The sequence below is a fragment of the Scardinius erythrophthalmus genome, assembly GCF_964197995.2.
Source record: "Scardinius erythrophthalmus genome assembly, chromosome: 3".
Classification (NCBI taxonomy): domain Eukaryota; kingdom Metazoa; phylum Chordata; class Actinopteri; order Cypriniformes; family Leuciscidae; genus Scardinius; species Scardinius erythrophthalmus.
In genome coordinates this window covers 54,048,362-54,062,102 of record NC_138223.1, presented here as the reverse complement: position 1 = coordinate 54,062,102, position 13,741 = coordinate 54,048,362, and the positions used below count along the sequence as shown (strand labels likewise).

The 13,741-nt window shown below is 44.3% G+C and overlaps 1 protein-coding gene across 1 annotated transcript in view; it reads right to left on the bottom strand.

Moving 5' to 3' along the window:
- LOC308687967 (uncharacterized protein) overlaps positions 1–13,741 on the bottom strand; it is a gene marked incomplete at its 5' end in the record, with an annotated part of 168,805 nt that overhangs the window by 110,933 nt on the left and 44,131 nt on the right. The window contains 6 exons of the mRNA XM_081360784.1: positions 511–651; positions 2,545–2,676; positions 2,765–2,905; positions 9,896–10,036; positions 11,948–12,079; positions 12,168–12,308. Of these exons, the coding sequence (XP_081216910.1) occupies positions 511–651; positions 2,545–2,676; positions 2,765–2,905; positions 9,896–10,036; positions 11,948–12,079; positions 12,168–12,308 (828 nt within the window). The remainder of the gene's footprint in view (positions 1–510; positions 652–2,544; positions 2,677–2,764; positions 2,906–9,895; positions 10,037–11,947; positions 12,080–12,167; positions 12,309–13,741) is intronic.

The following is a 13,741-nucleotide window of genomic DNA, read 5'->3' as shown; positions in this document are numbered from 1 at the left end:
GACGTGCGTCTGTGGAGGGAAAAGTCCGATGTGCGCGGGTGCAAAATAGGAATGATACATGCGTCGGTGTACAAAGTCAATTGCGCTGGGTGCAAGATAGAGCCCCTCATGTTTCAAGTTTCATTCAATTATATGCTTAATTTATAAATGCATCACATAGATCTTGGATGGTTATAATCAGGGTCAGATATTAATCAGGGCTTGAACTAGGTAAAAAAAAATCCTCTGTTTTTATCTGACATCTAATAATTATCTAGGCTATGCATATTTAGTTATGGGTTTAAACACCATCACTGCAAACAAGATATGTTCCAAGAATATTTTCCATTAATTTGTAAAAATGTCATTTCTGAAAGTTCTCTGAAAGATCAAAACGTCCAGTTTTTTAAATGTTTTGAAAAAGGTTGAGGGGAACATTCCATTTGATCATTTTGCAGTTGGTATTAATCATAGTGTTTTAATCATAGTAGTCATAGTAATCATAGTTTATCAGATAAACCCCTCTCGTACCCACACACTGTCCGGTTGATGCTGTGAAATTGGGTGGATCTGATTTAAATCCTTTATCACAGGTGCAGTAGTAACTTCCATGTGTATTGAAACACTGAGCGTTTTCGCCACACGGACTCCGCGTCTCACACTCATCTTCATCTGTAAGAGAGGCAGGAATCAAAATCGAAACGTTGTTACAAAGTTTAATAACTACGGTTACACAAATTCCCTCTTTTGAGTGACATACAGAGCATTAACTGTGTATTATGCACATTATGAAAAAGACATTGTATTAAAACACACAAGGTTCTCATTACCGACACAGGTTCTATTTTTTTATGTTTTGAATCCATCGCCACATATACTGCAGTCAGATTCACCCGTGTTCACTCTGAAGGAATCACTCACATTGGCTGTGCACTTGTAATGACACATCAAGGATGTCAAGAGGCTAAAAGCAGGTTTAAAACTTGCCCCATTGAAGTCAACAGGGTGCAAATTTTAAAAAGAGGATAACACGGTGTAGGCAACACCGATTTGTCGTTGTTCTCTGTATTGACAGCACTCCAAATTTACAGAAAAATGAGCTCAATGTTAAAATTGACCGGAGTTCTCCTTTAATATGATTGTAAGCTCGCACTCGATCAGCCCAAAGTCCGGTCTCCGACCAGCGCGGAAGGTCTCTATGTGTTACTGTCTTTTCTCGTGGCAAAGTATTTTTGATTAAATGAAATACATTTGGAAATATATTCTCGCATTATTTCATCTGACTCCATAAATGAAAAGGTTTTAATGATGTCTGTGGATCATTAAATGTCAAGTCAAGTCAAGTCAAGTCAAGTATATTTGTATAGCGCTTTTCACAATACAGATTGTATCAAAGCAGCTTCACAGTATTAAATTAAAATAATACAACAAGGTTTGTTTCTAGTGGAATTTATTGATTGATAAAATCAAATTAAATATCCCCAGAATATCCCCAACTGAGCAAGCCAAAGGCAACAGTGGCAAGGAACCGAAAAACTCCATCAAGTGACCTAATGGTGTCCTAAAACTCCATCAGGTGACCCAATGGAGGAAAAAAAACCTTGGGAGAACCCAGGCTCAGTCGGGGGCCAGTTCTCCTCTGGCGTTTATTAACTAGAGGCCGGATTGTAATTTGAACTGTAAGATTAAAAATATTATATGAATGCCTGGCTGAAGAGATGCGGCTTTAATCTAGTTTTAAACTAGATTCGCTCAAATGTGAGCGAATGTTTGACTATTCTTTTGAACTCTTTAATGAAAATAATGTCAAAGTCAGTTAGAATAATCAAATGTAACAATTTATTATGTCAGGTAAATGTATCATGCCAATTTCATTATCAATTCAAAGATAATCGATACAAAACATCAAATGCTCTGGAATAAAGAGAAGAGATGCGAACCCGACATTATACATAAAGCTGAGAATCTCACTGTCAGCCTCTCAGGCTAATCTGAGATACAGAAAGGCCACGGTCTTCTCGTTGTATTTCAGTATATAGACAGAACTTCTTTCACATGGAAACATCTGCTAACAATGGGAATTTACATTCAGTGTTGACACCTTTTGGGGGGTAGGAGACCATTTGTCTAGAGACCACCTTCCTTTGTGTGCCAGCTATCTCTAAACTCTTAAAAACCTTATTACCTTTTGTTTTACTTATTTGGAAATGGGACCTTTGTACCAGTCGCACTAATGGCAGAAAAAAATATATAAATCATTGATTCTACTTTGTTATATTTAAAAAATGTATTTCTATAAAAGCCTACTGATATATACGCATGAAAAAGTGAGGGTACACTTGAGATCATCACTGTTTTAGGCCTATATAATTCCTAAAAGACATTTCAAAAATTCAGGCATTTCAAATGATACCAAACATGTATAAAACTCGATGATAATTATCGTCATCAAACCATATGTATTTTTGGGTAATTTTCATGTGGTCTCAGCATGAAATTTCTGAAACTGAAGTTCTTTGGTTTGATTAACAGTAAATGGAAAGCAATACGAGTGAGGCCGCTCACCTTCACATGATGAGTTTAGTCTTGCATCACGATCAAATCCTTCAGGACACGTGCAGTTATAAGAGCCAACGGTGTTCACACACACCAGACCATCTGTGCATTCAGAGGTCTTCTCAAGACACTCATTGATATCTGTTGGGGAAACAGTTGGTATTAATCATAGTGTTTTAATCATAGTAGTCATAGTAATCATAGTTTATCAGATAAACCCCTCTCGTACCCACACACTGTCCGGTTGATGCTGTGAAATTGGGTGGATCTGATTTAAATCCTTTATCACAGGTGCAGTAGTAACTTCCATGTGTATTGAAACACTGAGCGTTTTCGCCACACGGACTCCGCGTCTCACACTCATCTTCATCTGTAAGAGAGGCAGGAATCAAAATCGAAACGTTGTTACAAAGTTTAATAACTACGGTTACACAAATTCCCTCCTTTGAGTGACATACAGAGCATTGACTGTGTATTATGCACATTATGAAAAAGACATTGTATTAAAACACACAAGGTTCTCATTACCGACACAGGTCTTATTTTTTTATGTTTTGAATCCATCGCCACATATACTGCAGTCAGATTGACCCGTGTTCACTCTGAAGGAATCACTCACAATGGCTGTGCACTTGTAATGACACATCAAGGATGTTAAGAGGCTAAAAGCAGGTTTAAAACTTGCCCCATTGAAGTCAACAGGGTGCAAATTTTAAAAAGAGGATAACACGATGTAGGCAACACCGATTTGTCGTTGTTCTCTGTATTGACAGCACTCCAAATTTACAAAAAAAATGAGCTCAATGTTAAAATTGACCGGAGTTCTCCTTTAATATGATTGTAAGCTCGCACTCGATAAGCCCAAAGTCCGGCATCCGACCAGCGCGGAAGGTCTCTTCTTTTCTCGTAGCAAAGTATTTTTGATTAAATGAAATACATTTGGAAATGTATTCTCGCATTATTTCATCTGACTCCATAAATGAAAAGGTTTTAATGATATCTGTGGATCATTAATTGTGAGTGAATGTTTGACTATTCTTTTTAACTCTTTAATGAAAATAATGTCAAAGTCAGTTAGAATAATTAAATGTAACAATTTATTATGTCAGGTAAATGTATCATGCCAATTTCATTATCAATTCAAAGATAATCGATACAAAACATCAAATGCTCTGGAATATAAAGAGAAGAGATGCGAACCCGACATTATACATGAAGCTGAAAAATCTCACTGTCAGCCTCTCAGGCTAATCTGAGATACAGAAAGGCCACGATCTTCACGTTGTATTTCAGTATATAGACAGAACTTCTTTCACATTGAAACATCTGCTAACAATGGGAATTTACATTCAGTGTTGACACCTTTTGGGGGGTAGGAGTCCATTTGTCTAGAGACCACCTTCCTTTGTGTGCCAGCTATCTCTAAACTCTTAAAAACCTTATTACCTTTTGTTTTACTTATTTGGAAATGAGACCTTTGTACCAGTCGCACTAATGGCAGGAAAAACTTTGTTATATTTAAAAAATGTTCTTTCTATAAAAGCCTACTGATATATACGCATGGAAAGGTGAGACACATGCTCTTGAGACACATGCTCAGAGAGGCTTACAGTGGAAATACATATGTGGGGGTCGCCCAGAGGGGGAACCATGCACATGGAGGCACCTAGCCAAGCGCGAAAGCTGCCAGTGGCATAACTCTGGCGTTGACGTCGTCAGTGCTTGAGGAGACTCAGGGCTTATTAGGCTCACCTGAAGAGAATATCGCACGTATCCCGTCCGTGGAGAAGAATGGCGAGCAAGCGAAGACACCTGAGCAGAATCTAGTACCGGCTAGTTGAAGCGAGTACATGAGAAGAAACTGGCTCCACTCGGAGATTATAGAATCTCGCGAATGTGTTAGGTGTCGCCCAGCCTGCAGCTCTGCAGATGTCTGTTAGCGAGGCGCCATGCGCTAGAGCCCAAGAGGATGCCACACTCCGGGTGGAGTGGGCCGTCACACCAAGGGGGCACGGTCGACCTTGCTGCTGGTATGCCAAAGCAATGGCATCCACTATCCAGTGGGACAACCATTGCTTGGAGAGAGCCTTTCCATTCAGCTTCCCACCATAACAGACAAAGAGCTGGTCTGAGGTCATGAAACACTGCGTTCTGTCTACGTAAGCATGGAGGGCGCGCACTGGACAGAGCAGTGCCAAGGCTGGGTCTGCCTCCTCCAAGGGCAGCGCTTGCAGGTTCACTACCTGGTCTCGAAAGGGTGTGGTAGGAACCTTGGGCACATATCCAGGCCGGGGTCTCAGGATCACGTGAGAGTTAGCCGGCCTGAATTCCAGGCATGCTTCCTCAACCGAAAATGCCTGCAGGTCCCCTACCCTCTTGATGGAGGCCAATGCAACCAGGAGCGCTGTCTTAATTGACAGAAACCTAAGCTCTACTGATTGCAGAGGCTCAAAGGGAGCACTCTGCAGGGCAGTTAAAACCACTGAGAGGTCCCAAGAGGGTACGAGGGGAGGACGAGGAGGATTCAGTCTCCTCGCTCCCCTCAGGAACCTGATGATCAGGTTGTGCTTTCCCAGAGACTTACCATCAACTGCGTCATGATGTGCGGCAATAGCGGCAACATACACTTTCAGGGTGGAGGGAGACAGCCTTCGCTCCAACCCTTCTTGCAGGAAGGAAAGCACGACACTGATCGGGCATTTCGATGGTTCTTGATGTTTAGAAGAACACCAGTTGACGAAGAGGTTCCACTTCAACGCATAGGCATGTCTTGTGGACGATGCTCTAGCGGAAGTGATGGGAGCCACCACCGCTGGTGGTAGGGTACTCAAACCTGCCTCGTCCCGTCCAGGAGCCACACGTGGAGGTTCCAAAGATCGGGACGAGGGTGCCAAAGGGTGCCCCGTCCCTGAGAAAGCAGGTCCTTCCTCAGGGGAATTGGCCAGGGAGGTGCTGTCGCGAGAAGTACTAGTTCTGAGAACCAGGTCCAGTTGTGTCCTCCCTGATCTTGCGCAAAGTCTGCGCAAGGAGGCTCACTGGGGGAAACACATACTTGCGTAGGCCCCGCGGCCAGCTGTGCGCCAGTGCATCCGTGCCGAGCGTGCCCTCGGTCAGGGAATAATACAGGTCCCAGTGGGACGAGTCGTGGGAGGCAAACAGATCTACCTGTGCATCCCCGAACTGATCCCAAATCAGCTGGACCGTCTGGGGATGGAGTCTCCATTCTCCAGCGAGAGGCCGAAGCCGAGACAGCTCGCCGGCCGCCTGGTTCAGGTCTCCTGGGATATAAATGGCTCGAAGCGACCTCAGATGCTTCTGACTCCATATGAGGAAGTGGCGAGCGAGTTGCGACATACGGCGGGAGTGTAGACCACCTTGATGGTTGATGTACGCTACTGTCGCGGTATTGTCTGATCGGACTAGTACATGCTGACCCCTGAGCAGCGCACGGAAGCGGTGCAGGGCGAGTCGTACAGCCAGCAACTTGAGGCAATTGACATGCCAAAGGCGGTGGGGGGTCCTGTCCAGTAGCCCGCAGCAGCATGTCCATTGCACATTGCTCCCCAGCCCTTGGTGGAGGCATCTGTTGATACAACAACATGCCGGGAAACTCGTTCTAAGGGCACTCCGGCCCGTAGAAAACTGAGGTTCGTCCACGGGGTGAAGGTCTGACGGCAGGCTGGAGTCACTGGGACTTGGAGCGTGCCGTGTTGCCATGCCCACCTCGGGACTCGATTGCGAAGCCAAAGCTGAAGCGGTCTCATATGAAGCAATCTGAGCGGTGTTACTGCGGCTGCGGATGCCATATGCCCCAGGAGCCTCTGAAATAGTTTCAGTGGAACCACACTCTTGTCCTCGAATTGGCGAAGACAAGTCAGCAGTGACTGCGCACGCGTGCTCGTAAGCTGTGAGCACATGGCGACCGAGTCGATCTCCATACCGAGAAAAGAGATCCTCTGCACGGGGCAGAGTTTGCTCTTCTCCCAGTTGACCCGAAGGCCCAGACGAGCTAAGTGTTGGAGCACTAGGTCCCTGTGTTCGCAAACCTGATCTCGAGAGTGAGCTAGGATCAGCCAGTCGTCGAGATAGTTCAGGATGCGAACCCCGTTTTCCCGGAGGGGAACAAGGGCTGCCTCGACGACCTTCGTAAAGACGCGAGGAGACAGGGCTAGCCCGAATGGGAGAACCGCGTACTGGTATGCCCGCCCCTCGAACGCAAACCGTAGGAACGGTCTGTGTCGAGGTAAAATGGAGACATGAAAGTAGGCCGTCCTTCAGGTCGATCTTTGCAAACCAATCCTGCGGCCGCACGCACTGGAGGATGCATTTGGCCGTGAGCATCTTGAACGGCAGCCTGTGAAGGGAGCGGTTCAAGATGCACAGGTCGAGGATTGGCCGTAACCCACCGGATGTCTTCGGTACAATGAAGTAAGGGCTGTAGAAGCCGGACCTCATTTCGGCTGGAGGGACAATCTCGATCGCACCCTTCGCCAGTAGGGTGTCGACCTCCGCTGTCATGACAGGGGCATTGCCACCGACCATAGTGAAGCGGACTCCCCTGAAGCGGGGAGGAGACCGCGCAAACTGAATCGCGTAGCCGAGCCTGATGGTTCTCGCGACCCACCGGGACAGTCTGGGAAGCTCTAGCCAGGCCTCCAGAAAGTAGACCAGCGGGGTCATACGAACCACAGACGTACCGTCGGTGGTGCAGCGAGGCGGAATGACCGGCCCAGGCGAGGGTGGCATAGCGTTCCTGTGTGGGGGCACGGTCATTAGCCGCGTCCTGCCAGAGGAGGCCAGGGGAGGACCAGCGTCCCACGGGGGCGTGCTCTGGCAGAGGTCTGGCGACAGAGGGGGATGAGAGGAGCGTGGCCCGTGGGCTGCGCATGCTGTCATCCGAGAACTCTGTGACAGAGGGGGACGATAGTGGCGGGACCCGTGGGCGGCGCGCACTATGGTCCGAGAGCTCTGTGTGCTCAGGATTGGGGGAATCAGTTCTTTATTTAACCACATTAGGGTACTGCTCGTCGTTGGACGAGCAGCGGGGAGTGGAGAACAAAAGATTCTCCCCCGGCCCTCCACCGGGGGAAGGAGTGGCCCTGCTACCATCTCCTGTAAAAAACTGACTGCCAATCCTGAGCAGCCCGTCTCAGGGGCACCGCTTAGCCTGGCGTTTAGCGGGGCGCGGGGCCGGAGAGGGCTATGGCGCCTTCCTGCGGCTTCCTCTACGACACGGCCCAGGTGGAGGCTGCTGCTGGGGCCGTGCGGGAGGGGCGGGAGCCACAGGAGGGCGCCCTCGGCGGCGAGCAGGCTGAGGATTCTGTGCTGACGGCTGGGTGGAGGCAGCAGCGGGCCGTCGGGGCAGAATGAGCTTTATCGCCTCAGTCTGCTTCTGAGCAGTCGAGAACTGTTGGGTCGCACCCAAAAACCAATCGTCCAGCCGCGAGCGCACTGGGTCGGGTAGTGGACAAGTTGGCGGTTTGTTCCACACCGTTACCCTCAGGTCACCCCGGCCACCAGCCGAAGTACAGCCTCCCGGGGAGACCGTAGATCGGGGTGTGGGTGGGGGGATTCATTGAGTCTCGACCGAAGCGCGGAGATGGTCATGTTACCACAGTGAGAACATGAATCATCCACAAACGCTGCTTTAACGTGATCAATGCCCAAACACACAAAGCAGCGATTGTGCCCATCAGAATTAGAGACATTGCGACCGCAACCAGAAGTGCACGGGCGAGGCATCTTTAAAAAGACGTGCCGCGTGCAAGCTCTTTTCTGAGAGGAAAAACTCTGCGGATGTTGAAGTGGCCAGGGAGAAACACACTATCTGTCAGATCACTGATCAGATCAGCAGGGTAATGTGCACTCGCTGGAATCGCCATCACACCAACACCGGAGAGTTCGCTCGTCTCGAAGATGAAGAGATAAAGAGTAACTCAGGATTCAGGCTTCTATGTGGAGTGAAGAATAGCTCTCGGCTCCGAAGCGAAAACATATCTGCATGTTGCCGGCGTACTTCCTTATATACCCCCAGAGGGGGGCGGACCTACGCTATGCAAATTCCGCAGACCCATGGCATTTCATTGCCATTGGCTCGTTTTATATACTCGAAGGTGATAGGCTTTCTAAGCGAAACCCCATTAGTCGTCATCCGACGTAACTCGGAGTGACCACGAAAGGGAACACAAGTATCAAGTGCGAAACGCAAGTAACTTTGTGGGCGGGTCTCGCAAATCTAAAATGGGTTGGTCTGAAGTAGCTTCATTATTCATAGGTGTGGTTTGGGCATAACGTGAAATAAACCAATCAGAGCGTCATCTCACATTCCCTTTACGAGCAGATGCGCTTGTTCCATGGCGGATTGCTGTTATAACGGCGGATTTGCCAGGCGCACGCCAGGAGCATTTCACAGCCGAGGAGACTGACGTTCTCATCAGGGTCGTAAAACACAGAGAACTGAAGCTGGTGGTTAAACAGGCGTATGATAATTTAGGTAAATGTGTAAGCTAGATTTATGCTTTTATAAGAAACTATCTATCTATCTATCTATCTATCTATCTATCTATCTATCTATCTATCGTAATAATGTATGATTTGCAAAAATGAAAACTGCTGCTTCTGTGTAGATGAGAAAAGCAAAGTGTATGCGCGTTGTGCACACGCTACATTATGGCCAAGCATGCGCCCTTAAAACAGCATATGAATAACATGCGCAAAGCATGTTTTTCCTGGTCAGTGGCGGAATTGTTTTCTAAACCTGCAAAATAGAATCAGGGAACATTTGCGCCGCAACACGCCTCCTCTTTACGCTGAACCACCCCCGGGAGCGCAAGTGCATTTGCTAGTTTACCGACGTGCGTCTGTGGAGGGAAAAGTCCGATGTGCGCGGGTGCAAAATAGGAATGATACATGCGTCGGTGTACAAAGTCAATTGCGCTGGGTGCAAGATAGAGCCCCTCATGTTTCAAGTTTCATTCAATTATATGCTTAATTTATAAATGCATCACATAGATCTTGGATGGTTATAATCAGGGTCAGATATTAATCAGGGCTTGAACTAGGTAAAAAAAATCCTCTGTTTTTATCTGACATCTAATAATTATCTAGGCTATGCATATTTAGTTATGGGTTTAAACACCATCACTGCAAACAAGATATGTTCTAAGAATATTTTCCATTAATTTGTAAAAATGTCATTTCTGAAAGTTCTCTGAAAGATCAAAACGTCCAGTTTTTTAAATGTTTTGAAAAAGGTTGAGGGGAACATTCCATTTGATCATTTTGCAGTTGGTATTAATCATAGTGTTTTAATCATAGTAGTCATAGTAATCATAGTTTATCAGATAAACCCCTCTCGTACCCACACACTGTCCGGTTGATGCTGTGAAATTGGGTGGATCTGATTTAAATCCTTTATCACAGGTGCAGTAGTAACTTCCATGTGTATTGAAACACTGAGCGCTTTCGCCACACGGACTCCGCGTCTCACACTCATCTTCATCTGTAAGAGAGGCAGGAATCAAAATCGAAACGTTGTTACAAAGTTTAATAACTACGGTTACACAAATTCCCTCTTTTGAGTGACATACAGAGCATTAACTGTGTATTATGCACATTATGAAAAAGACATTGTATTAAAACACACAAGGTTCTCATTACCGACACAGGTTCTATTTTTTTATGTTTTGAATCCATCGCCACATATACTGCAGTCAGATTCACCCGTGTTCACTCTGAAGGAATCACTCACATTGGCTGTGCACTTGTAATGACACATCAAGGATGTTAAGAGGCTAAAAGCAGGTTTAAAACTTGCCCCATTGAAGTCAACAGGGTGCAAATTTTAAAAAGAGGATAACACGGTGTAGGCAACACCGATTTGTCGTTGTTCTCTGTATTGACAGCACTCCAAATTTACAGAAAAATGTGCTCAATGTTAAAATTGACCGGAGTTCTCCTTTAATATGATTGTAAGCTCGCACTCGATCAGCCCAAAGTCCGGTATCCGACCAGCGCGGAAGGTCTCTATGTGTTACTGTCTTTTCTCGTGGCAAAGTATTTTTGATTAAATGAAATACATTTGGAAATATATTCTCGCATTATTTCATCTGACTCCATAAATGAAAAGGTTTTTAATGATGTCTGTGGATCATTAAATGTCAAGTCAAGTCAAGTCAAGTATATTTGTATAGCGCTTTTCACAATACAGATTGTATCAAAGCAGCTTCACAGTATTAAATTAAAATAATACAACAAGGTTTGTTTCTAGTGGAATTTATTGATTGATAAAATCAAATTAAATATCCCCAGAATATCCCCAACTGAGCAAGCCAAAGGCAACAGTGGCAAGGAACCGAAAAACTCCATCAAGTGACCTAATGGTGTCCTAAAACTCCATCAGGTGACCCAATGGAGGAAAAAAAACCTTGGGAGAACCCAGGCTCAGTCGGGGGCCAGTTCTCCTCTGGCGTTTATTAACTAGAGGCCGGATTGTAATTTGAACTGTAAGATTAAAAATATTATATGAATGCCTGGCTGAAGAGATGCGACTTTAATCTAGTTTTAAACTAGATTCGCTCAAATGTGAGCGAATGTTTGACTATTCTTTTGAACTCTTTAATGAAAATAATGTCAAAGTCAGTTAGAATAATCAAATGTAACAATTTATTATGTCAGGTAAATGTATCATGCCAATTTCATTATCAATTCAAAGATAATCGATACAAAACATCAAATGCTCTGGAATAAAGAGAAGAGATGCGAACCCGACATTATACATAAAGCTGAGAATCTCACTGTCAGCCTCTCAGGCTAATCTGAGATACAGAAAGGCCACGGTCTTCTCGTTGTATTTCAGTATATAGACAGAACTTCTTTCACATGGAAACATCTGCTAACAATGGGAATTTACATTCAGTGTTGACACCTTTTGGGGGGTAGGAGACCATTTGTCTAGAGTCCACCTTCCTTTGTGTGCCAGCTATCTCTAAACTCTTAAAAACCTTATTACCTTTTGTTTTACTTATTTGGAAATGGGACCTTTGTATCAGTCGCACTAATGGCAGAAAAAAATATATAAATCATTGATTCTACTTTGTTATATTTAAAAAATTTCTTTCTATAAAAGCCTACTGATATATACGCATGAAAAAGTGAGGGTACACTTGAGATCATCACTGTTTTAGGCCTATATAATTCCTAAAAAAAATGACCATTGGAAAATTCAGACATTTCAAAAATTCAGGCATTTCAAATGATACCAAAAATGTATAAAACTCGATGATAATTATCGTCATCAAACCATATGTATTTTTGGGTAATTTTCATGTGGTCTCAGCATGAAATTTCTGCAACTGAAGTTCTTTGGTTTGATTAAAAGTAAATGGAAAGCAATACGAGTGCGGCCGCTCACCTTCACATGATGAGTTTAGTCTTGCATCACGATCAAATCCTTCAGGACACGTGCAGTTATAAGAGCCAACGGTGTTCACACACACCAGACCATCTGTGCATTCAGAGGTCTTCTCAAGACACTCATTGATATCTGTTGGGGAAACAGTTGGTATTAATCATAGTGTTTTAATCATAGTAGTCATAGTAATCATAGTTTATCAGATAAACCCCTCTCGTACCCACACACTGTCCGGTTGATGCTGTGAAATTGGGTGGATCTGATTTAAATCCTTTATCACAGGTGCAGTAGTAACTTCCATGTGTATTGAAACACTGAGCGTTTTCGCCACACGGACTCCGCGTCTCACACTCATCTTCATCTGTAAGAGAGGCAGGAATCAAAATCAAAACGTTGTTACAAAGTTTAATAACTACGGTTACACAAATTCCCTCTTTTGAGTGACATACAGAGCATTGACTGTGTATTATGCACATTATGAAAAAGACATTGTATTAAAACACACAAGGTTCTCATTACCGACACAGGTCTTATTTTTTAATGTTTTGAATCCATCGCCACATATACTGCAGTCAGATTGACCCGTGTTCACTCTGAAGGAATCACTCACAATGGCTGTGCACTTGTAATGACACATCAAGGATGTTAAGAGGCTAAAAGCAGGTTTAAAACTTGCCCCATTGAAGTCAACAGGGTGCAAATTTTAAAAAGAGGATAACACGATGTAGGCAACACCGATTTGTCGTTGTTCTCTGTATTGACAGCACTCCAAATTTACAAAAAAAATGAGCTCAATGTTAAAATTGACCGGAGTTCTCCTTTAATATGATTGTAAGCTCGCACTCGATAAGCCCAAAGTCCGGCATCCGACCAGCGCGGAAGGTCTCTTCTTTTCTCGTAGCAAAGTATTTTTGATTAAATGAAATACATTTGGAAATGTATTCTCGCATTATTTCATCTGACTCCATAAATGAAAAGGTTTTAATGATATCTGTGGATCATTAATTGTGAGTGAATGTTTGACTATTCTTTTTAACTCTTTAATGAAAATAATGTCAAAGTCAGTTAGAATAATTAAATGTAACAATTTATTATGTCAGGTAAATGTATCATGCCAATTTCATTATCAATTCAAAGATAATCGATACAAAACATCAAATGCTCTGGAATATAAAGAGAAGAGATGCGAACCCGACATTATACATGAAGCTGAAAAATCTCACTGTCAGCCTCTCAGGCTAATCTGAGATACAGAAAGGCCACGATCTTCACGTTGTATTTCAGTATATAGACAGAACTTCTTTCACATTGAAACATCTGCTAACAATGGGAATTTACATTCAGTGTTGACACCTTTTGGGGGGTAGGAGTCCATTTGTCTAGAGACCACCTTCCTTTGTGTGCCAGCTATCTCTAAACTCTTAAAAACCTTATTACCTTTTGTTTTACTTATTTGGAAATGAGACCTTTGTACCAGTCGCACTAATGGCAGGAAAAACTTTGTTATATTTAAAAATGTTCTTTCTATAAAAGCCTACTGATATATACGCATGAAAAGGTGAGACACATGCTCTTGAGACACATGCTCAGAGAGGCTTACAGTGGAAATACATATGTGGGGGTCGCCCAGAGGGGGAACCATGCACATGGAGGCACCTAGCCCAGCGCGAAAGCTGCCAGTGGCATAACTCTGGCGTTGACGTCGTCAGTGCTTGAGGAGACTCAGGGCTTATTAGGCTCACCTGAAGAGAATATCGCACGTATCCCATCCGTGGAGAAGAATGGCGAGCAAGC